The sequence below is a fragment of the Musca autumnalis genome, unplaced genomic scaffold (genome assembly GCF_047663935.1).
Source record: "Musca autumnalis isolate F117 unplaced genomic scaffold, ASM4766393v1 scaffold_2, whole genome shotgun sequence".
Lineage (NCBI taxonomy): Eukaryota > Metazoa > Arthropoda > Insecta > Diptera > Muscidae > Musca > Musca autumnalis.
The window spans coordinates 90,005,181-90,030,655 of record NW_027411755.1 but is presented as its reverse complement, the minus strand read 5'-3'; the positions used below and the strand labels follow the sequence as shown (position 1 = coordinate 90,030,655).

Below are 25,475 nucleotides of genomic sequence, written 5' to 3'. Positions count from 1 at the left end.
TGTTCTCAAAAATATTCCACTAAGGTAAAGAAAAATAATAAATATCGAATTGCTTTATTAAACAAAATAACTTTATTTGAAATAAATACAAAATTTTTGTTCATGTACACATTTTTTAGTATAAAAGATTATACAAAAGCTAAAAACAAATCTTTTGAACATTGCTGATTTGGAAAGCCTTTAGCTCCTTGAAAATAATATCGAATTAAAAAGACAGCTGTTTTACAGTCTGAGAATAAACTATCTGGAATGGAGCAATAAATATACGCATATATCAATGCCAAGGGCACATAAATGATGTTTTGACACATTTTTTGCCTGTTTCTCGTGTCACTTTAAAAATGAAATCACAAAAGAAAACTACCATATCTCTTTGTGCATTTCAAATACATACATATATTTTTAACGAAGTCGAAATGATATAGAGAAACAGGCTAGTCATATCACATAATTTTCGGCTTTTGTGTTACGTTTGTAAACGCAACACACCAATTGCTTAGTATATAAACATTTGCGCATCTTTGATTGAATATATTACAATGAAGATTCAAGGAAAACAGTCGCAGTTTAAGTATAGGAAAGGACACTTTGATATTTATAATGATTAATTAGTAAAAAAATATACAATTTATAAAGATGCATCTATTCATTAAAACTTATTCTTATAAATTTCCTCTAAAACATACATCTTTTAGCAAAACAAAATAAAAAAAACTTTCAACAAAAAATTCATTACGGTATATTTTAATTTTTAGATGTAATACAAAATAAATAATAATAAACTTAAAACAAACAATCCTGTCATGCTTTGTAACCATGTAATTACTGCTTTGTAATAAATTTTTTAAGAGGAATCTTCCAAATGCATTACCTCGCTTTTTACTTTGAAAAAGTTTAATAAAAATAGGTAATTCATTAGTTGACTGAATTACACTATTTGCAATTCCATAATTAATCTTTTAATTGCATGGTTACAAAGCTGGTAGTGAAGAAAATCCAACTATTTTGTCGGGACACAGGTGCGTGGTGGCTTTGTCTCGTCATTGTCGTTGTAATTGTATTTTGTTTCTATGTGATGTATGGTGTTCTGTTATCGGTATAAACTATGGTTGCTATTGTTGGTGTTGCATTGGACCAATATCGGCTAATTTATTATGATCAGCACCAGGTGAGCTAAGCCAATCAGATGAGTTGTTGCTGTCGTTACTATTACTACCGCCCGTCGATAACTTTAGACTACTAGAAAGCCCAATAGAGATCGATTCACTAGCGGATGGGTTACAATTTTGGCTGCTGCTATCAAAACGCTGTCATCTAGATGAACCGATAAAAGATGAAAAGTCATCAGCTGACTCGGGAATGGGACTGGGAGCATGTGTAGTGGATACATTGCGTGCTTGCAAAAAACTTGTACCCCCAGCCACAGGTGCACCGTAATGGGCGGGAAAGTCTCTCGAAGATGCATCGCGTTTTTGTATACTGATGCCACCAAAGTTAGAATGTGTCGCAGAAGATGGGTTGTGGGTCGTTGTTATGGAAGCTTTGGACGTGGTGGGGCGGTGACCTGCTATTTGGGATTGAGATGGATAATCATTGGTTATTGCTGCATCGTAAACTGGTAGCACAAGACTATCTGTAGCTCCATAGCGATTGGCTTTGGCAAGCGGTTTAGCATAATTCGTTTGATACTTATTTCTATTATTACCTGTGTTGTCGTCTGAATCTGTCACAGCAGTCAGCAATTGGCTAGTACCAGCAACATCTACATCCAGTCGTTTATTCATTAAGTACTCGGATTCACTGCTTGAACGTCTTGGCCCTCTCGATAATGGCTGATAACTATTACGTCCCTGAAAACGACGACTTATCGAGCTACTAACTACACCCAAATGCTCGGTAACGTCTTCTTGAATATCGGAAATATCGATCATCGATAAAAATGCTCGGCACCAATTATGATTGGGATTACTCCAATATTGAGGTGAGTTAATATGAAATGGGTGGTGTGGAAAACTGTAAATATGTGCAACCGCTGCTATGAACATTTCGATACAAATGAGGAAATTCTATATTTAAAAGAAAACGAAATATAACATTTTGTGCAGTTATATAAAATATCGAAATGTTTACCTGTAACATGGAGGCCAAATTAGCATCATCACCCAAATCAGTGGAGCCAAATATATCTTTAATAAAATTGTAGTACACTAAAATATTAAGCAGTACTCCTTGGCTATAAATGAGAAAAACACATTTTAATACCCCCAGCCTGTCTGTAACCTGTCTCATGAAATACTTACAAAAATGAAAAGAATACAACCGCTTTTATGCACAAAAACTTTGGTATGGGTTTCATGGGTTTCAAATCCTCCTATTATGTGTACATTTAATTAAATTATCATACTTCGGAATTGATATATGTATGTATGTTAAAACTTACCTTATTTGCCCTATAGAATAGAACCAAACAGTACATAGCAACAAATTGTGAGATATTGTTTATGACCACTATGTATGGAAAAGCAACGTTGCCAGCGAATGTACCTTCTCCGTAAACCCCACAAAGTTCACAGATCCTAAAAAGAGATTAGAGAATTCATTTTTTTTATATTTGATATGGCATTCGTTGGTTTTGTAAATGAAATTAAAATAAAAAATAATTTAAAAAAATTAAGTTTCAGTGTTTTATTTAGAAATGCACTTAAAACTAGAAAATAATTTGTCGCTTAGCCTCAATAAATACCATTTATAATTTAAATGCAAGCGTTTTATTTTAGAGATTCCATCATGAGGAAGAATATATTTATTGAGGCTAAGCTACAAATTATTTTCTAGTTTTAAGTGCATTTCTAAGGGGTCGATTATGTATAGCAACCCAACTCCAGTTGCGTTGCCGACAGCAAATTTAATAATAGAAGTTTCCATTTCCGCATTGAAATTTATACTTTTTTACAATTAATACAATTAATAGCTGAAGGTTCAAAACATTGATATTGAATGGATTTAACAAAAATTTCTGTCGTTTCCGTTATTTTAATTGTATGATTTTCTCATCTGGCAACGCAACTACAGTTGAGTTGCTATCCATAATCGACCCCTAAATAAAACACTGAAACTTAATTTTTTTAAATTATTTTTTATTTTTAACTTTTTAGTAAATACATTTTACATTTTTGACCTCTGAAAACAAAATTATAGTCAATTTAGGGCGAAAATTAAGATAAAACCTTTAAAATGCCTGAAATCGTGTAGTACCGTTAAATAAAGGCTATACCAAAACCTGGACTTATGTCCATTATTTTTAGTGGGGAAGTTTCTGCCAAGTTACAGCCAATTCTGGCTAAAAATGAAGATAAAATCCTTAAAACACTTGAAATCGGGTGGTACCACTATATGGGGCCTATACCAAAACCTGGACCGATGGCCACAATTTTTGTTGGGGAAGTTTCAGTACCATTGGGAACCCCAAATGCCAAATTACAGCCAATTCGGCCTAGAAATGAAGATAAAATCCTCATAATACTTGAAATCAGTTGGTACCGCTATAAGGGGGCTCTACCTAAACCTGGACCTATGTTCACAATTTTTGGTGGGAAAATGTCTGTATCATTGGAAATCCCAAATGACAGCTAATTCGGGCAAAAATGAAGATGAAATCCTTAAAATACCTGAAATCGGGTGGTACCGCTATATGGGGGCTGTAAGAAAAAATGGACCCATATTCATGTGTTGTCATCCAAATCTGCTTCAGTTCGATTGGTCAACTGCAACTGTGTGGAAAATGAGTTACCAGATTTGAAATGCAAGTTAAAAAAAACACCGTTAAAACGCCGTTAAATCTGAAAAGTGTGCAAAGCTTTACTTTGATTGGTCAACTGCAACCGTTTTAAAAATAAGTTGCCAGATTTGAAAAGGGGGTTAAGTTAGACACCGTAAAAACACTGTCATAGCGATTATGAATCTTCACGTAGGGAGCTACTCACAAGTGAGTTGCAGTTCACTTTCACCTGCTCGAGCTATTACGATTGGGCAGGGAGGAGCACAAAAAGTGAACAAGGGTTGACAAGTCGGAAAATGGAAAATAATGGCGCGACTTGTGAACCCTTGAAATAATAATTTGTGTTACCATACCGTCATTTTTTGCACAAATAACTTTGGGATTATTAAATTCTTATTTTTTGCATAAAAAGTAAATAAATTTTCAAATTAATAAACATTTCTAGCAAGAAAAATGTCGGTTTTTAAAAAATCCACTGTAAAAGAACATGAATATTGGTAAAAGAAAATACAACATTGAAACAACATGGCAACATCTGTAACAGCTGTTCTTTTGTTTTGACAGATATGTGAAAATTGTTTATTTACACTGAAGAATTCGTGAAATTTATTGGAAAATCGTAAAAAAGTGAACAAATGTCGTTTAAAAACGTCATTAAATGGCTACAATAAGTAAATGTTTAATGTTGCATTTTGGGTGATAACAGAAATGGCAAGTTCTGAGGAATACCAAGGAAATGGAGTGGAAGCTGTACCAGCGATGTTAGGACATCACAGGAGATCAATGATTGGTTCAAATGAGGTTCAGCATTTAGCCAATTCCAAGAATTGTAAATACAATTCGTGAATCATCCGATATTTTCTCCAGTATAAGAACCAATTCTATGAATGCTAAGTATAATTCCTAATGCTTTCTTCAACACTTAAACCAATTTAATGAATTTTAAATACAATTTCAATAAATTTCAATTGTAATTCCAATTTTTTTTTTGTTCATGGCATATAACAACCGGTACTTAAAATACTATTCCAGGAAATTGCTTGGTGTAGATACCATTCCACTGGGTTATCGACGATGACGTGATTAAGATCTCAAAATGGTTTGGATCTTTTTGGGGCAACGGTCTGGACTTATATTCCATCAAAATATTTGATTCTATTCAAGCTTGAGGGCAAGGAGAGAACCCCTTGCTCAACAAGCATTTCAAGTAGGTTTGTATAGCTTTCACATAGTCGCAGTTTCTAATGTAAACAAATATAGTGTGAATAAAGTCCACCACAAACCAGAGTAGTTTTTGCTCAACTATACTCGGGATATTGCAGTCGTCTAAATTCTTATAGGGCAAATGTTGATAGCACCATGCATAGCACTCTTCGTCTTTTAAAGGTGCGATGCCAAACCTAGTCATTTAACTTCAGTGGATAGTTACATCCCATTCTTGGAACTGAAGTTAGACCCAATTTTGTACCAAATTCTGAAAGAATTCAGAGATTCAGACCGAATTCGTAAAGAACTCTGAAAAAATGTTAGCGGTAAATGTCCTAATATTTGTTTTTGTCGAAAACATATTGCGATTAAAAATATAAAGAAACTCTTATCACAATAAGGTAGAATCTATTCCATTTCCAATATTTCAACCATCTTTGATGGTCATCCTCAGGGATTGGCTTTCAAAAACAAAAACATTTGTTTTATGCAACTATAAACAATATGGTAGAAATTTATAATAACAATGATATTTCTTTCTTTTTATAAGAACAAAAACAAAAAAATTTTAATTCTTAAGTTGACCTCAAGCCAAAATTAAAACCAAAGAAAAAAGCGTCCAAAGGTCAACAATAACCTCAAAACATAAAAAATTTCTAATTATTTTTTGTTGCTTTCAACCTAAAATACAATTAATTATCATTACAGATACAAAATATTCGTATTTTTTAAAATAAATGACCACACTTAAATTTTTTTGTTCAACTCACTTTGATTTCGGTAGTGAGAAATTTCAGCACAAATTTGCCTCTTTTTCTCACTTTTTTTACATTTGTAATAGCTAATTTTTTCACGAACGTGAGTTTTGCTTACCCTCTTGTTGTTTATAATAAGGGAAGAGTGAGAACATAACAGCACTCACGGCGATATGATGTTTATAATAGGGGAGGAGGCGAGAAAGAGAAAACTCACGGTGAGATGCCGTTCATAATTGGGCTGTGTAAGAATGGACCAATACTGGTTTTGATTTCATATTCATGTATTGTCATCCAAATCTGAAATGTGTGCAAATTTTAAGTTCGATTGGTCAACTGCAACTGTGTTAAAAATGAGTTACCAGATTTGAACTAAACTCACACCAAAGCAAGTTAAATAAAACACTGTAATAATAAACAAGTATTTTTTCGGTCAAACAACTTGGTTGCTAAAATACAAACATCAATTTTACATCATATTCAGCCTTATTTTGAACGTAAATTCCCTGTAAATTTTTTTTTTAGTTTCTCTTCAAAGTTTAAATGCTTTACCTAATTAATTGCGTGTGCGTTCGAAAAAACAAAAACAAAATACATGTATTTCAAATTGAAAACAAAAACAAATACATGTGTTTTGTTTTTGTTTTTTTGAACGCACACGCAACACACAATTAATTAGGTAAAACCATAAAAGGCAGAGAGTTTGACTTTAGTGATTGAAAATCGTACCCATTAGACAAAAACCTAAATTACACTCGAATTTATTGCATTTATTTGACAGATATTGAATGGAATTGACAACATAAATGACACATGTTTCAATAGATGAGAAAATGAAAATCAAAACTTAGGTCCTGTTTCACTATGTCGAAAGAAAATGAATGCGAACGAAAAACACCTAAACTTTGCTTTTCATGGTAATATTAACTTTGTTTTTGCTTCGAAACAAGTACAAAATTTTAAAATCATACGCGGGTTAAGTTGTTTTTCTTTAGTTTTCATTTTCGTTTCTAAAAGTTGTGTCCTTTGTTAAGCTGAAAACACATACATACCCAATAGAAAATCGAGCCTTCGATGACATTTTCGTCGACGATTCGTTGACGAAATCTTTGAAATTGTCATGTACGACAACTTGAATGACCATTGTCTTGCATTGTGTCTTGGCAACAAACCAAAAAAATGCTTAAAAAGCGAGCTTTGAAATAATTGTACACTCATATATTTATGAAAATATTCAATTTTCAATTTGTAATAAATTTAATGTTAAAAAATCATAAAATTTGGAAATCGCGTCACGATGTATTATTCATACATAGTGCATTAACTAAAACGGTAAGTAAGATTAAGTAGATTACATTGTATTAAAAGTAATTGTAGTTATTCTTTAAACACGTGGATTTAGGTTAAAGGCATGGCGAACTTTGAAAATCGCAATATGAAGCAGATGGTATATGGTAAGATTTTCGAATATATTAGTGGTTATTTACAACAGTCATTTATACATATGTATATATTTGGTTTTGCAGAGTCCACAAAGTGAGCGAGATCGCCCCTCAGTCGGCTGGGGAAAGAAGTGAGGCTCGGTAAAGCTGGAAGAAAGTGATGATATGCAAAACATGCGGGAATTAAGTATAATTAATTTAAGATACAATTTGTAGACATAATATACATATTTTATCTTCTTCTTTATTTGCGTATCCGATATTCGGATGTAAAGCGATGATACAATATTATTGTTTACATATTCAAAAATATATTTCAAAATATAGATATTATCTAAGTGTATGTAAGCTCTCGATTTTTAGCGGCATATAGTAAGTTGGTTTCATCTCTGTATCCCGTCCAATCTAAAATATTTTTTAGCCAGTATGTCTCCCTCCTGCCTCTGTTTCGGTTTCCTTCTATTTTGCTTTTTATAATGTTTTGTATAAATTTGTATTTTTCATTTCTCATTAGATGACCTAAGTATGAGATTCTTCGCGATTTAACAGTATGCAGGAGTTGTCTGTCATGGTTCATTCTTCGAAGAACTTCCTGGTTTGTTATATGTGCAGTATATGGTATTCTTAAAATTCGTCGATATATCCATATTTCGAAAGCTTCGAGTTTCTTCTCATCTGCACTTTTAATAGTCCAGGTTTCGACTGCATATAGTAGCACTGACCAAATGTAACATTTCACATATTTTATAATTTAATAAAAATAAAAATTTGACGCACGACAACAAACTGAATTGTCTTTAATAGGGTCGTTAATGACAAATTGCAAGACAGTGTCTGTAAAGCTGTCGTCAACGAAATAACGGTTTTTTTGTCTTCGAAGTCGTCGTCGACGACTGCTTCGCTTACCTTGTCGCCCATGTTGTCGTGCATGAATACTGGGACACTTGTGTGAAAAAGTCGTCAACGATCCCAAAGGGCTGTCTGCAAAGAGTCGTGAACGAATTGGAAATGTCGTGCACGAGTCATCAATGTTGTCTTGAAGACACTTTCTATTGGGAAAGTGTGCTTTGAAACAATTGTACATATACTTATTCAAATATACAATTTTTGATTTGTAATAAATGTAAAATTATAAAGCCACAAAAATCTGAAACCGCGTTACTGATTAAACAATTGTTATTTATACAAACTGAATTATATAGAAAAGGGTAAGTTAGAATAATTCTATTTAAATACTTTAAAATTAATTGTAGTTATTTCTGAATGGGTACATTTAGGTTGAATAACATTGAAAATTCCAGCGACTGTAAAATACAACGCCTGTGGTTATGGTAAGATCTTAGAATATTTAGGGGATATTCACAATATTCATTAAAAATCATTTCTTTTTACAGAATCCAAAAATAAAGGGAGGTCGCTTTTCGGTCGGCTGTGGTAAGAAGTGTAAAGCGTGGTAAAGCTGGAAGAAAATGGTGGAAATGGTGGCGTGGTAAAGCTGGAAGAAAATGGTGGAGTGCAAAACATACGGGGGCTAAGTATTATTAATTACTTAACTAATTTCTTTGGTAAAAATTATATATTTTATAATTAAATAAAAAATTGACTCACAACAGCATAAACGAAATTGTCTTTAGTTGGGTCATCGATGACTAGTAGCAAGACAGGGTCGGTGAAACAGTCGTCGACGAAATACGGGGATTTTAGTCATATAGATCGTCGTCGACGACAACTTCGCTTACCCTATATTTCAAATGAATTTGAATTTTTTGGCATCATGCCCAACAGTGTAAAAACGGCCAAAACGACACAAAACTTTACTCAAACGTTGTATGTGTTTTCAGCTTTATTGCTTTCAATAAAAATAACAAATTTGAAAACACTGTCCAAATAGAAAATTTTTAATTAATTAATTGGATTAATCGAGCTAACATGGCCTAAGGAGTTTTGTATTGAAAAATGAATTCTAGCGAAATACCACACACTCAACCATTACGCTACGATCGTTTCGCCTGGTGTATATGTGTATGTATTGAGAAAATGATTCCTAGACAAGACACTAGGGTGACTTGATAAAGAAAAAGACTTCAATAAATACTTCATAATTACAAATTTGTAAAAATGTTTGTATAAATAGAAGTTATCAAAATCAGCCTTTGTCTTCTAGCCATTAGCATTCAAATACGCCTGATGAGCCTGGCTTAAACCACCAGGCGAAACGATCGTAGCGTAATGGTTGAGTGTGTGGTATTTCGCTAGAATTCATTTTTCAATACAAAACTCCTTAGGCCATGTTAGCTCGATTAATCCAATTAATTAATTAAAAACTTTCATTAATAATGGCCTTCGTCCTAAAAAGACAATAATAAAAAAAACAAAAAAAAAAAGAAAATTGAGTCTTCGATGACATTTTCGTCGACTATTCGTTGATGAAATATCCGAAATTGTCGTGCACGACACAATGCATGACACTTCTTGCAATGTGTCACCAGAAAAAAAATGTCAAACAAAATATGCTATGAAATAATTGTACATATATCTAGAAATTGTTAATATTTTAATACGATGGAAATCATTCAAACATTACGGTTTAAATTAAAAATTCACGACATTTTTCTAAATAGCGGGAGGTATGACTGACATACCTATGAACTTTAAAACAATGATTTTGTTTCTTTAACATAGGATGAAGCAATCAACATAGAATTGTAATTTTTATTTGGAGTCTATTATAGTGGAACGCGATCGTGGAAACAATTAAAGGTAAATGTATAAATGAAATACATACATATATTTATAAATCACAAGAGTGTGCATAATGTTGTATTCTTTGCAGAATTTGCCTAAAAAGTCTTGCTGCCCTGGGAGTTGTTGTTAAATAGAGTCTTGGGCCGTTTTGGATTATAGACCACATTCCCGCGGAAATGCTTTTATATTATGTAGTATATTTGTATATGTACATAAATGTTATATTTTGTATGTTAATAACATAAAAAAAATTTGAAAACATATTTATGTATGTAAATAAAATTATCTTTAGGAGGGTCGGTGGTGACAAATTACAAGACATATCCATATTTTTTTGTAGATATTGTTACGAATGTAACTGATAGGTTTAAGTTAGTTTAGTTTAATTTCCGTTAATTTAAAAATTTGAATTGTAACGCAAAGTTTTTATTACGCAGTTACTTTATTTAAGCAACAACAATTATCATGTAGAATTATCTTCATTATTCTAGATGTTCTTTACCTTTCATTAATGTGCTTTTGTTTTGTTTTGCCACAATCATGTAATTATTGTTTAGTTTGTTACTTCTTTATTGCACTTGTTTGTTGTTGTAGTTACGTCATTACTGTGCTTGTCGTCCAATTGTATTCCCCCATGTATGTATGTGAGTATGGTTGTTCGCTTAGTGCGAATGTGCGTCTGTGTGTTCGCTGCACAGATTCGAGATGTTGCCATATGTGTTCTGGAGGACTCTAGAACAGGGAGACTTTGGGGTATAAAATACCGGGGAAATGGCAATAACGGAGTAGTTGTGTTTTAAGCGTCGAACTGAACAGATCGGTTAAATAAGAGCTGCGTGCTAACTAGAGACTTGCTGTGTGCTTTGTAATTAAAGTCGGTTCTGAATAAGTGTAATAAAGTAAATAAAGCATTGTAGAAACGTAATCTAAAACGAACCCTGTTTTATTTGGTACAAATCGTATCGGGGAATAAAACAACGTCTACACGGAGATTAGTTAAACCTAATTCCGTAACAATTGGTGTCAGCAGTGAGATTACGATCATCCTACAATGAAGTTTAAGGATCTACGAGTGGAAGACTTGAAGAAGGAGCTAAGTAAGTTGGAGTTGTGTTCTACTGGCAACAAGGCCGAACTACAAAAACGCTTGTTGGAAGAGTTCGAACGCCGTGGAATGAACATCGATGAATATGAGTTCGACGGTAAGGAGGAAGTCGAGTTATCGGCAAAGGGCGAATCCAGCGTTGAGGAAGTTTCGTCGGTAGCTGCCAGGGGTGACGATTTGAAATCAATGCTGGCTATGATGATGCTGGAAATGAATAAGAAAAATGAAGAAACTTCCAGGCTTATGGCGGAAATGAAATCTGACAACTGTAAGATGTTAGAAGAGATGTCTAGAAAGAATGAAGAAACTTCTAGACTTATGATGGACGAAATGAAAGCAGAAAATTGCAGAATGGTTGAAGAAAATTCCAGTAAAATGATGGAGAAATTAGATGCTAAAATGGAAGAAAATTCCAGAAAGAGTGAAGAATATTCCAGAAAATTAGAGGAAAAGTTGGAGGAGAACTCTAGAAAAATCACCGAAAACTTAATGGCAGAAAATTCTAGGATGTTTGAAGAAAATTCAAGAAACTTAAAAGAGGAGTTGGAAGAGAATTCTAGAAAAATTAAAGAGAAACTCGAGAACATCACGATAGTGATTGAAAAGAGAGTAGAAAACATGGAGGTGCAAATTAAAGAGTTGGATAAAAAGATTCTGTCTGTTGACGAGAAATTTCTGGCCCATGATGAGAAATTTGTGAACCTTGAGAAGAAAATGTCGGAACTGGAAATCAAAGGCGGCCCAGTGAGAGCTATTCATAACACGTTAAAAATTAAGCCTCCAGTGTTCGACGGCTCTACCCCTTTCAATGTGCTCAAATTACAGTTCGAGACAGTGGCTGCTAGAGATTCTTGGAACGACAACGACAAGGCGGTATCACTCCTGATGGCATTGAAGGGTGATGCTGCTGACGTATTACAGAGTATTCCCGCCGCTTCTAGGAACAACTACGGAGATATAATGGCTGCTCTTGAACGTAGGTACGGTAGTGAACACAAGCAAGAGATCTACCGAATGGAACTGAGGGGAAGAGTCCAGAAGCCAAATGAGACTTTACAAGACTTTGCGGCTGATATTGAGCGGTTGGCGCAGTTGGCATATCCAGGAGAGACACATCCATTGGTGGACCGCATAAAGATTGAGACATTTGCTAGTGGTATTCGTGATCCAGAGATAAAATTTGCGACGTATGCGGCACCGATGGGAACATTTGCAGAAACCGTGTCATTTGCCCTGGCCCAAGAAACCGCGAAGATGCTGGTGAAACCTAAAGCTTACAACGTGCGGAGGCTGGAAGTTGAGGACAACAATTCCCAGACCATTGTCGACCCGCTGAAAGATGCACTAATGCGTGTGAAACGAGGGGCTGCTAGAACGAAAAAGACTTGTTATAACTGTCGGAAAACTGGACACATGGCCCGAGAAAGCAGATTGCGGCAAGCAAGGCCCAGATCCACCTCACCGCCTTCAAAAAGCGACGACCGACCGGTGGCCAAGAATCTGCAAATAGAGACATCAGGTGAATCACATAAAGTGAATTCCGTCAATCACGAGGCGCCGCTGGCAGAGGATGAAAACGATGGTCCCACTATCTCTATAGCCATAGTCCAGCAGGAGAATCACAACTTAACGGTTAAAGGCTTTATCAATGGTGTATTGCGTACCTTGACATTGGACACCGGTGCAACAAAGTCCATTATTAGACCGGATTTGGTGAAAGGGAAGGTATTGCCGTTAAATGGAGTCAAATTGCGGACGGCCACAGGCGAGACTACAACGGTGCATGGAAAGGCCTACCAAAGGCTGAGCGTGGGTAGAAAATCTGTAAATTTCGATTTTATAGTGGCCGATATTGTGGACGAAGTTATACTTGGTGTAGACTTCATGATTGCCTTCGATATCAACCTGGACATAAAGCACCGTGTGATGACATGGTCCAATGTGGAAATACCGATAAGTGTGGGCTACAACGAGAAAAGCAAACATCGCCCAAAGGCAGAATCCGGCGAGATCGCTGTCGATGTCCGTACGCTGAAGGTGGAAGCCGTCGACAATTGGCCCGTAGGAAAGCGGAAAAATCCAGCAACGAGGACGAAAAAGCGAATATGTACGTCGAGGAAAGGTCCATCGAAAAGCAGACGTACAGCAAGGAAGGAAACGTCCGATGAAGACCAGGTGGCACTTAGGAGGGTGACCACGAAGAAAGAAGACATAAAGTTGCGATTGCTGGCGAGAAAACAACGACGTCCAAAGGAGCGAAAGTCCAAGCTGACGGCATAGAGGGTACGTCTAAATTGGTTGCCACCACTACGGATCGAGAACTGCGTCTAGTCAAGAGGAACAGGCTTAAGCGGGAGGCAGTGTTACCAATGCCCGTACCACCGAGAGGGAACTGTGCCTATTCGGGACGAACAGGCTTAAGCGGGAGGCAATGTTACGAATGTAACTGATAGGTTTAAGTTAGTTTAGTTTAATTTCCGTTAATTTAAAAATTTGAATTGTAACGCAAAGTTTTTATTACGCAGTTACTTTATTTAAGCAACAACAATTATCATGTAGAATTATCTTCATTATTCTAGATGTTCTTTACCTTTCATTAATGTGCTTTTGTTTTGTTTTGCCACAATCATGTAATTATTGTTTAGTTTGTTACTTCTTTATTGCACTTGTTTGTTGTTGTAGTTACGTCATTACTGTGCTTGTCGTCCAATTGTATTCCCCCATGTATGTATGTGAGTATGGTTGTTCGCTTAGTGCGAATGTGCGTCTGTGTGTTCGCTGCACAGATTCGAGATGTTGCCATATGTGTTCTGGAGGACTCTAGAACAGGGAGACTTTGGGGTATAAAATACCGGGGAAATGGCAATAACGGAGTAGTTGTGTTTTAAGCGTCGAACTGAACAGATCGGTTAAATAAGAGCTGCGTGCTAACTAGAGACTTGCTGTGTGCTTTGTAATTAAAGTCGGTTCTGAATAAGTGTAATAAAGTAAATAAAGCATTGTAGAAACGTAATCTAAAACGAACCCTGTTTTATTTGGTACAAATCGTATCGGGGAATAAAACAACGTCTACACGGAGATTAGTTAAACCTAATTCCGTAACAATATGTTTTTTGACATCCATGTATCCTAAATGCCAATTTATATCTTATTCGGTCTGCAAGTGTGGCGTAAAAACTCAAAATACCTCAAATCGGGATGTACCGTTATATGGAGGCTATATCAAAACTTGGACCTATATACATACTTTTTTGTAGATATGTTTCTTGGCCCCCAGGAACCCTAAATGCCAAATTATAGCTAATTCGGTATGCAAATGTGGCAAAAAACGTGAAAATACCTCAAATCGGGTGGTACCGTTATATTGGGGCTATACCAAAACTCGGACCTATATACATAATTTTTTGTAGATATGTGTTTCACCTCCAGACACCATAAATGCCAAATTATAGCTAATTCGGTCTGAAAATACCTCAAATCGGGAGGTACCGTTATATGGGGGGCTATATCAAAACTTGGACCTATATACATAATTTTTTGTAGATATGTTGTTTGCCCTCCAGGAACCCTAAGTGCCAAATTATAGCCAATTCGGTCAGCAAATGTGGCGAAGAACGTCAAAATACCTCAAATCCGGAGGTACCGTTATATGGGGGCTATACCAAAGAGTGGACCGATATAGCTATGGTGACCAATATCTTTCGGTGAAAATAGAGTACATATGGAATTCTCTGTGTAAAATCAAACACTTTTTCAAAAAGTATTTTTGATTTCCTTTATTTGTTGCTGCGTTGATGTGCCCTTCAGCTAAACATTTCAGGATATTTTCAGCTTTTTTTTTGAAAAATTCTTGAAAATTTAAAAAAAAAATAGTAATATATTGAATCCCACTATTAAATATTACTCAACATTTTTTGACATTAAATATTAAATCGCGAAAATTGCATCCAAGCCCACTGTGCATTTTTTTTTCTATTTTTTATGAGACATCTGATAAAACAAATACAAAAAAGATTTTTTTCTATTTGGGCCAATATTAAAGAAGTTATTAGCATTTCTTTGACAGAGTTTTTACAGAATTCGACTTTTTCAAGGCGCGATATCCCTGGAACCGTGAGTCAAAAAATCTGAAAACTGAAATGTTTTGCTGATGAGCACCATCAGCAAAGCAAAAAATAAGGGAAATAAAAAAACTATTTTTCTTTTGGTAGTACCAAATTCTCGATCAGAGTGTTTCTTTGGACACTCATCTATTTGAGCGAGCAATGGACACTTGGGTAAAAAAGTTTCTTGTTGAAAAACAAGAAAAAAGGGAGCTGATGAAGATCTGTGGCGAGATCTGAAACTATAGTCTTCCCTGCCTTACCCCTTGGTAAACATCGTCAATTTTTCCCACTAATAAATTAAAGTTATTTTAATAAAATATTAAAACAACGACTATGGACTTTAGCCTGACTATTTTGAAAAGCAAAATAGAAGTCGTCATCCCAAATAAAAAAGCCAACCCTCCTAATCCTAGAAATAAAAACCACTTTTTAAAAAAGTGACCGATTTCACTCAGAAATCAGAAATTTATCTTCGGTAGAATTCTTGTAAAAAACCATCTAAATTGCTTTTTTGGTGCTCAAGTATAGTTCTGTCATTAAAAACTTATCTTTAAAAGTTAAAATCAACAGAAAAATTAGTGATTTCATTTTAACCAAGACAATATTTTGTTTAACTTCTGTCTGGTTTCATTAGATTACGTATGTACATATGTATTCACATATATTCGTAAAACAATTCAAAAATAGAGGACCAATAGAGGCCACTGAAAATAGAGTACAAATAAAGTACGTTAAAAAATAGAGTACGGACGCCTAAAATATAGTACTGTACTCTATAATAGAGTACTGTTGGTCACCGTAGATATAGCCCATCTTCGAACTTGACCTGCCTATGGAAAAAAGACCCTCGGGTGCAAAATTTCAGCACTCTATCTCAATTATTGTAGACGCTAGAGTGATTACAACAGACGGACAGACGGACATGGCTAGAATTAGAATTTTATCCTGATCAAGAATATATTTATTTATTCATTTATTTATTCAATCCATATACTAATACAAAAGCCTTCAAGGCCAATAAATAGTATTAACAAAATATTAAATTCCGAGTAGAAATAATTATAAAATCTAATTCTTAATGCGTTTTGGTATAATTGGCTCCCCAGCCATTAAAAAATGAAAATCAAGAAAGAGAAAAAAAGTATAGCTAAAAAGTGGCCAATAAGCAGCAAACATAATTACAGTACAATAAGCAAGATACATGTCGAGTTTCAATATTGCAACCAAACACCATAGAAGTCATTTAATAGACTTTCATAGACTCAATAAAAAGCGGGAAAATTGTTGTTACATAGCAAACGTCATGGAAGACAAAAGAAAATCAAGCAATATATATACTTTATAGGATCGCAAATGATTAGTTCGATGTGTTACAAACGGAATGATAATATACCCTCCATACTATGGTGGAGGGTATAAAAAAACTTAAAATTAATAACACTGTGCGACAACAAAAAAAATGACGAGGAAAATCGAGTAGATTATGAAAGTAGAGCTAAAAATATGAGACACGTGTATCGGCGTTTTAAAAGTTTACATCGGAAAGTAACCAAAATAGGCGGGGCAAGTTCCGCCCATTTTTAATTTTTTCGAAATATTCGAGTTAAGATATCTTTGAATCCATGCATTTCAGGTATATAGTGTCTTTGGCAACTTTACAGAGGAGTATGTGGGCAATATTTTTGTTAAAAGTTTTAACCCTCATGCGGTTCATCAAGGGGTCTTTTTATCCTTTTTTCAATAATCTTTCAAAAACTCCTTAAAAATGTGATTGTATCAAATCCAAATATTCTACAAAATTGTTCGCCATAAAATTTTAGTATAGGTCTCAGAATACACCAAATCTGTAGCTCTTGTCTAATCGCCAGGAATCACTAAAAACGAAAAACACGTTTTAGGGTTAAAGTCGGACTTCATCTGAGTATTCAAAATTGTCCAACAAAACATAATTTTAGAGGGATGACGTCAAAGACAAAAATATTCTACGTCAAAAAAGCCAACCCTCTGATATTTTTATGATATGTAATGTAAATAGGCATTTCATTTCTTTGGTGATCTATGGTGAAATTTGACGTAGAATATTTTTGTCTTTGACGTCATCCCTCTAAAATTATGTTTTGTTGGACAATTTTGAATAAACTTAGATAAAGTCCGACTTTAACCCTAAAACGTGTTTTTCGTTTTTAGTGATTCCTGGCGATTAGACAAGAGCTACAGATTTGGTGTATTCTGAGACCTATACTAAAATTTTATGGCGAACAATTTTGTAGAATATTTGGATTTGATACAATCACATTTTTAAGGAGTTTTTGAAAGATTATTGAAAAAAGGATAACAAAGACCCCTTTGATGAACCGCATGAGGGTTAAAATTTTTAACAAAAATATTGCCCACATACTCCTCTGTAAAGTTGCCAAAGACACTATATACCTGAAATGCATGGATTCAAAGATATCTTAACTCGAATATTTCGAAAAAATTAAAAATGGGCGGAACTTGCCCCGCCTATTTTGGTTACTTTCCGACGTAAACTTTTAAAACGCCTATACACGTGTCTCATATTTTTAGCTCTACTTTCATAATCTACTCCATTTTTCCCATCATTTTGAAAAAAAATGAATTTTGTTGCACAGTGTAATAGCAATAATCTATACCATAAATACCAAATTACAGCAAAATTTACAAAATATCTTTGATGGGGAGCATATGCCAAATTCTGTCTAATTATACTTATACAAATAATTTAAGGTAGAAAAAAATCAGCCTGTTGCGTTATTAAATTTTCCCCGCCATTTAAGATTTCGCCCACAGTGCATCAATCGCATTAAGTGTTGTATATTCTCGACACATTAAGTTCAGTTATTTATCATAATAGCTATATTTGGTAGTATATGATAGGAAAATTTAGTTATTTACACAAAGCAGCTACATTATTACAATTTTTATCAAGGGAATGGTCAAGAGTTATTTTTCCATTTATAACCTACTTTTGCCGAAATATGTTCAGCAAAAATTAAAATGTGGACAAAAAATTAAATTTGATATATTTTACACATAAGATATAGTCGATTTCACCCGCAAAATACTATTCGATCATCATCCAAAATTATTAGCCCCTTCCACGACCTAAATTATATTAACACACGACGAATTCCCCCACAAATTTTGACCCACATCTTCCACGCCGCCCTGTTAGTTTGGGTAGTTTTTAGTCATATTTTTAATGACTGATATTCCCCCAATGTTACCATTTCTCAAATTTGTACAACATCCGGATTCAAATTCAACGTAGTCGTGAAAAAGGCACTCCGTTCGCTACAATTTATTTGCAGTTGTATAAAGACCCCTAGCAAGCAGGTCAGTTTGTAGATTCCTTCAAGCAGAGGCATTATTCCAAAAGCAGAAAAGCGTGTAAGTATTTCAAATACTTGTATCCTATTAATATGTAACCCTATTTGGTGTTGTTTGATTGATGAAATGAATTGAATTAAGGATGCGAACATTTTTAAGTAACTCAAGAGTCCATGTCGAAATCTGAACTGCTGATGGATGGGAAGACAATATAAAAACCCCTTGCTTAGGATCTGAAATGGACTGCATTTTTGCGGGTCATGCTCTTGTAAAAAGAATGAGTGGAAAGGCATTATTTGATGTCATTCCAGATCACTTGTACATATGATTTAACTGCATCTTTGGAGGCAAACTTTTTGCTGCGTTATTATGTTGGCGAAAGAGACAGCCTATTGTGGTTCTAAATTCAAAACTCTGATAGGTTTGAATAATCTATTACGTTAAATTTGAATTTGCACCGCGTAGTTAACCACAACCATATACTTATATCGCCTTGACAAGGTAATCAAGAAGTGGCAGACGGTCACCAAAGTTAAGGGAGATCAGCCTAGAATGATGTCTGATCAAATGTGTCGCCCTCGAAACAAGTCTATCATAGCACAATGTTTTCAATCAGGAAATTTTTGGCCAAATCTATAATTTTTAAGTTTAACAAATTTATTCTTTTTTTTGTACAGAATAATAAAAATACTTCAAATCAACCGCAAATAATTAGTTTTTGTAAATACCGTTAGTTGCCGTAAGTTAGTGTAGTGTCAAAGTTGGCACTTTTTTGTATAAAAATAAAAAAAAATGTATTGTAAAATATACTCCTTTTGTTGTGTCGTGCCGTTGCATAAATATACAGAATTGAGAACAGTGTTGAATATGAATCAGGAAGCTGATGATGGGTACTTTCATAATATTTTAAAAAATAAAGAAGAAAGGTTTTAATTTAGCGTAGTAAAATCAATGTTTGTATGTATATTGAAAATTATTTTTTTATATATTTTTTATATATATACTTTATAAAAATGTCCAAATATGTCCACAGTCAAATCGATTTTGGAAGCTAGCAGGGGATGTATACTAATAAATTCAGAAGTAAATTCTTGCTCAAATTTGCCACAGTTAAAATAAAGTGGATTTTTGTATTTTAAGATGGGTGAATTTTTTATAAAAATCTGCTGTAACTGTATGTAGTATCCGATTAAAATATAACTGTAATACCCACATGTTTTGGTTTAGACCACATACAACGGGACCACCCTATTCAACGAATTTTGACCATTTTAGGTAATTGTGGGCGAAAAAAACTTAAGAATTGCTGTTTTTACACATTTATTATATATAACAATCAATTTCAATACAAAATGGACGATGAAATATTTTTGGCCAGAAAATTTTGATTTGAGACCATGGTGCATAGGTAGGAGCAGAAGATTAACACTCTGCTTGTATTAGATTATTGTTTTCTACTATAGAGTACGGTTGGTTGTCATATATTATACATACACATGCGCCAATCCTTAAGCCCTGCGAGTTTAAATATCAGGAAAACTATAAGCTGTAGTCCGCTGTACCCGATTATCTGAATTATTAGCAAAAGTTTTTGGAAAAAAAAGAATTGAACATGATTTTTTAACTTTCATTTAAAGCCCTACGATATCTTATTTTCGTTTTTTTCAACAATAGCTCGAATAAATACGCATATGGCTGGGATTTTCATTAACAACTTTGGAATATTTCTGCATCTATAGAAAGAATGGAGCATTCAAGTTTACCGCGGCCGCGACCACATGAAAACGTCAAGAAAAACTTGGCATCACTTGCACATTTTTCATGTGGTTGTTTTCAACGCGCAACGCGTCGCACAACGGACCGTATGTATTTGACCCTTAAGCGGTCGGCACATACGGTGCGTTGTGCGTCGCGCTACAACAACCACATGAAAAATGTGTAAGTGATGCCAAGTTTTTTGAAAAACAACAACATGGCTGGCGCATTAAAGTTAAACATAATTTAACTGTTTTGGGACAACGCATGTTCCAACGTGTCACTAAACGGACCGTATGTGCCGAGGGCTTTAAGCTGAAAACACATCCAACGTTTGAGTCAAATTTTGTGTCATTTCTGGTAGATGAATAAAAGACAGTTTAATGGGTCTATCTTGCATTGCCACTAAACTTGAGTTGCGTTGTCAGTTGTCTGCGCGACTGAGATGAAATGTTGTACCATTAATGTCAACTCAACTGGGTGGTCGATAAACATGTTATCGATCAGTGTTTTTTCAAACTTGTGACCTCTATTCGCCAAAAAAAAAATATTTTAAAAATAATTTGCGCTTTGGATAACTCTTTTGTGTATTCTGGACAATATTTTAATATTTTGGCTGAGTTTCGGGGCAAATTTGGAAAACAACCCAAGATTGGAATATAACCTGGCCATTATTGAATCTTCGGATCGTCAAGTTTTTATTTGCTGTCCCAAAAAATGATAAGTTCGGTGGAATTATTTTTTGATGATGAAGAAAATGTACAGGACAATCCATTGGAATTGCCATCTGCACTGTAAGTTGATGTTCATGTGGAAAGATCTGTATAATCAGTAAATTATTTCAGATTTAAGGCGTATTTTCGATTGCCAAAGGATGCCGTAGTTTACATTGTGGAAACGTTAAAGTATGACTTCAAAGTAAGTTGCAGATCAACAGCAATACCCCCACTTTTAAAAGTGTGCGCATCGTTGCGATTCTTCCAAAAGTCCCTTGGCAATGATTTCAACAATTGCATGGCTCAATCTACAATGTCGAGCTTATTGAAGGAAGTTGTCGACTTAATAGAGGACAAATTGTGCCAAAATTGGATCGTTTCGAAGTTGACGGAGGAGGAAAAAAGACAAAATAAAAACCTTATTTATTTAGAAACGAAATTCCCTGGTGTAGTTGGCTGTATAGATGGAACACATGTGGGTCCAAAGGAGGATGTTCGTCATTTGCAAAAGATTTGCTGCTGTCTGCTCCAAAGGCGATAAATTCACTTCTTGTGATGGACCACCACCAGTGGCGTCGAAGTTTCTTTATTTTTGAGCCATTTTCTTTTTCAACTTTGCTTTAAAGTGAATCCAGACTCTCTGCCACTCTTCAGGTGTTCGTGTTGGACGTCCATGGCTGTTTAAACTGTCCGAAATGGACCTCCACGCTTCATCCGCTGTGGCTTTGGTTTCACCAAAAACCCGGACTCCTCGGGCTAAGTTTGGATTTTCACTCAGTTTATCAATTAATATTTCGATATGTTGCTTTGTCTTTATTTTCACCATGTCTTATGTCAGACTATGAAAATTTTCATTGAAAACTCTCTGTCATTTTCTTCTAAAATTTCATTGACATCCACACACGTATATGAAATCAAATGAAAATTTTGATATTTTCATTGCCTTACATTGGTTTGAGAGTTACGAATTTAAAAACAAAGAATAATTTCAGATTACAGAACCTTATGTACACAGTTTCAACTCCTTTACACCTCTTGCCAATAAATTCATTTTCATGTTAATGAAAATTTTCATAGTCTGGCATAAGACTATATTGATACACAAAATTAATTAATGATGCAAAGAATCAATAATTGTTAACAAAATGTTTATTTTTACTTCTATTTTACCTCTTGTTTCTTCGAAAATGTTCACTGCAACTGAAAAATGGTGGTTGCTGAAAAATAGTCGGTTCGTCAACTGAGATTCGCAACTTCAGTTGAGTGTTGCCATACGTGGATCAATTTTGACAACTGGCAACGCCACTCAACGATAATTGTTATCGATGATCGACCCCTAAATTTTTGGTTATTCTTGTACCAGAAATGACACAAAACTTTACTCCAAGTTTAAATTATTCTTTATTCTTCTTCCAGAAATAACAACTTTACTCAAACGTTGGATGTGTTTTCAGCTTTAATACCGGCTGTCTCCCTAGAAAATAATGCCTAAAGCTGAAAACACATAGAACGTTTGTGTAAAGTTTTTGCTCTGTTCCAGAACCTGCAAGAAGCTACTACTTTTTACTACGATAACATTTTTTCCTTTATGTTATCGACAAAAATAGTAAAAATTAGTAGATTCTTGCAGTACTGGAACAGACCATTTGTGCCATTTCGGGTAGAAGAATAAGGAAAAATTCAAACTTGGCAGCACTTTCTTTTATTCTTCTACCAGAAATGACGCAAAACTTTCCTCAATCGTTGTATGTGTTTAGGGCTTAAGTCAGATAACGCCAAAGTATATGGTATGTTCCAGTACTATTTTTTCCGATAACATAAAAAAAATTATCGTATTAAAAAATAGTAGCTTCTTGCAGGTTCTGGAATAGAGCAAATATATCAACGCAAAAAATCGAATTATGACACTTAAGGCCTGGGTGCATAAGCTGCCTCGCCTGGTTGCCTTGCTTTCCTGCTTCATTTCTGACATAACAAAAATAAAAGAATAAAAAAGAAAAGGGCAACCTAGTTAGAAATTGGCTCGGCCTTCTTTATTCTTTTATGTTATGTCAGAAATGAAGCTGGAAAGCAAGGCAGCTTATGTACACAGGCCTTAACTTTAAGCAAAAAGAACGAAATAATTTAGTTTTATCAGGATATAAAAATAACATAAAGATAATTGCTCTGTTCCAGAACCTGCAAGAAGCTACTATTTTTTACTACGATAACATTTGTTCCTTTATGTTATCGGAAAAAATAGTAAAAATTAGTAGATTCTTGCAGTACTGGAACAAACCAAATATTTATTATATTTCGAACTTACACTGAGATAAACGTAGTTATTGGTCTTACAACGGTATACTGCAAAATCCCATGTTTGCAGTTATGTATAAATTCTCTTCCCATTACCCATGGTCTCATACAACACAATGGGAAGAAATGATGAACTTGTGGTTTGTACTCCATTGTCGCCTCCAAATCCATTCCCAAATTCAAATAGTTCAATAAATACACCATGAAATTGTAAATGACATAAGCCTCATAGCATTCACGCAATGAATCCACATATATAGAATGCTTTGGAAAAAACAATCCGATCCACTGAAAATGTACAAAGAAAACCAATTGTTCAGAACCATACATTCAGATTGAAGTATGTAAGTATTACTCACCGCATTCAGAGCATATATTGGAACCATCCATAATACTCGTATGATATGTTTCTGCAAAATGGGCTTGGTAAAATGAATAACATGCTGGATAATGTGCCAAATCGAGACAGGCACAGCAGCTAATACAAATAAGCCACCTATCAATATCAGTTGATCTTTACGCGTAAATCCATCTTTCAGTGAGTTAACAATGAGAAGTGGTATAACAATTATCGCAAAAATACCATAAGTCACGATAAGAAGTGGACGTATCCAAATACGCCACTCTTCACAAAATCGTCGGAGTGAATAATTCTGACACATCCTTTTACCCTAAAAATTGTTAGGTAGGATTACTACAGTAGCAAATTCTTTGGTAGTGTTTTGTTTCTTGTTGCTAACTCTTAATTGGTTGAATTGTTTTCAATTAGAAGATTTCTTGCTTGTTGGCACAGATAATCGTTCGTCGCTTGAATTTTCGCACAAAATGTGTAAAGCTTTATTCGAGTTTAGAAAACACCTTGTGTGTTATTATTTACTTATCAATTTCTTCTCTGATAATTTGGAAATTGAAATAACATCGAATCCAAGCATTTTCTTTTGTTATTAGGAAAGGAAAACTCTGAGTTGTGTCGTTCGGAACGAACTGGTTCAAAGGAATGATTCCGTGAAATGAACTATTGGAACTACTTATTTAGCATTTGGCTAGACAGTTTTTTATTCTTTTACCGGAAATAATGCAAAACTCTATTGCCCTAAACACATCCAACGTTTGAGTAAAGTTTTGCGTTTGGCATTGACGTCCGAAAATTTCTCATGTTCTAATTGTCTTTGTGTTGCACACACCAACGCTCAGTTTTGGGCTTCAAAGTCAAAAAATTTTGATTTTGAAGTTTTGGCGCCGGCGTTGTTGTTTACTTTTCATTGATAACATGTTATACAAACACATTGACAAAGTTCTGCTAAGTATAAATTATTCTTTATTCTTCTACCATAAATGACACAAAACTTTATTAAAACGTTGGATGTGGTTAAGGTAGAAACACAATGAAATACGCCGCTTTTTCACGCTCAGTTTCATGTAAAAGACTATAAATCGAAAAATTCATTCGGGATCTGTAGACAACTCTATTAAAATCTAGTTCGTTTGAACGACATAGTTCACCATAGCTCTGTACCTTTACGTGCAAGAATCCTCAATTTTTACCACTTTTAACTCGAAAAGCGTTCCTTTACTTCTGACACCATACAATTCATATGGGAAAAGTTTACAACTTTTAGTGGTTTTGCCGATTTTACCATTTTCAAAAGTAAAGGAACAGACCAAAAGTTTTACTTTTTTAAAGGTAAAAGTAGTAAAAAAAGAACTGTGAAAAATGAGACTCACATACACCTTGATGACTATTCCAGAACCTGCAAGAAGCTACTATTTTTTACTACGATAACATTTTTTCCTTTATGTTATCGGAAAAAATAGTAAAAATTAGTAGATTCTTGCAGTTCCGGAACAGACCATTAATTCAAACAGAACTGGAACGAAAATATGGAAAAAAGTAAAAAAAAAGTCAAAGCACTATAAAAGTCGGCGATATCATGCCCCTTTGAGTTAAATTTGAATTACAAGCTGTGTTCCCTTACTTACCTGAGGTTACCATTGGTCTGTTCCAGAACTGCAAGAATCTACTAATTTTTACTATTTTTTTCGATAACATAAAGGAAAAATTGTTATCGTAGTAAAAAATAGTAGCGTCTTGCAGGTACTGGAACAGAGCACATTCCTACCGTTTGTTACCATTTTTAACCTGAAAAGCGTTCCTTAACCCCGAAAAGTGGCAAAACTGGAAGCAATTTTTAAGAGAGTGAGAGTGGAGAGAGAGCGAAAA

At 34.5% G+C, this 25,475-nt stretch overlaps 1 protein-coding gene and 1 long non-coding RNA gene across 6 annotated transcripts; one reads left to right on the top strand and one right to left on the bottom strand.

Annotated features, from left to right (window-relative positions):
* Window positions 1-49: 49 nt before the first annotated feature.
* LOC141394223 (transmembrane protein 184C) lies at window positions 50-24,275 on the bottom strand. 5 transcript variants are annotated; one of them, XM_073968231.1, is made up of 8 exons: window positions 23,995-24,264; window positions 23,614-23,925; window positions 23,265-23,542; window positions 2,441-2,576; window positions 2,301-2,371; window positions 2,131-2,233; window positions 1,706-2,066; window positions 50-1,564 (listed from the first exon to the last, which is right to left on the bottom strand). In XM_073968231.1, exons 2-8 carry the CDS (start codon window positions 23,914-23,916, stop codon window positions 1,311-1,313), a joined length of 1,506 nt encoding a protein of 501 aa, XP_073824332.1. In that variant the 5' UTR covers window positions 23,917-23,925; window positions 23,995-24,264; the 3' UTR covers window positions 50-1,310. The 5 variants fall into 5 exon arrangements, with proteins under 5 accessions (XP_073824332.1, XP_073824330.1, XP_073824328.1 ...); XM_073968229.1 differs by having other exon boundaries at window positions 50-1,567; window positions 23,995-24,261; XM_073968227.1 differs by having other exon boundaries at window positions 50-1,567; window positions 23,614-24,275.
* Window positions 6,955-7,543, top strand: LOC141394234 (uncharacterized). The gene is made up of 3 exons (XR_012410286.1): window positions 6,955-7,071; window positions 7,142-7,193; window positions 7,266-7,543. It is a non-coding gene; the product is annotated as an uncharacterized lncRNA (long non-coding RNA).
* Window positions 24,276-25,475: the final 1,200 nt, after the last annotated feature.

Bases quoted from the DNA above. Each gene is read 5' to 3' on its own strand.
- LOC141394223 (XM_073968226.1), bottom strand. From the start codon at position 23,916: ATGTGTCAGAATTATTCACTCCGACGATTTTGTGAAGAGTGGCGTATT. The intron at 2,577-23,264 runs GTAAGTTCGAAA...ATCTCTTTTTAG, and splicing joins ATAACTACGTTTATCTCAGT to GATCTGTGAACTTTGTGGGG. The intron at 2,372-2,440 runs GTAAGTTTTAAC...TACACATAATAG, and splicing joins TATTCTATAGGGCAAATAAG to GAGGATTTGAAACCCATGAA.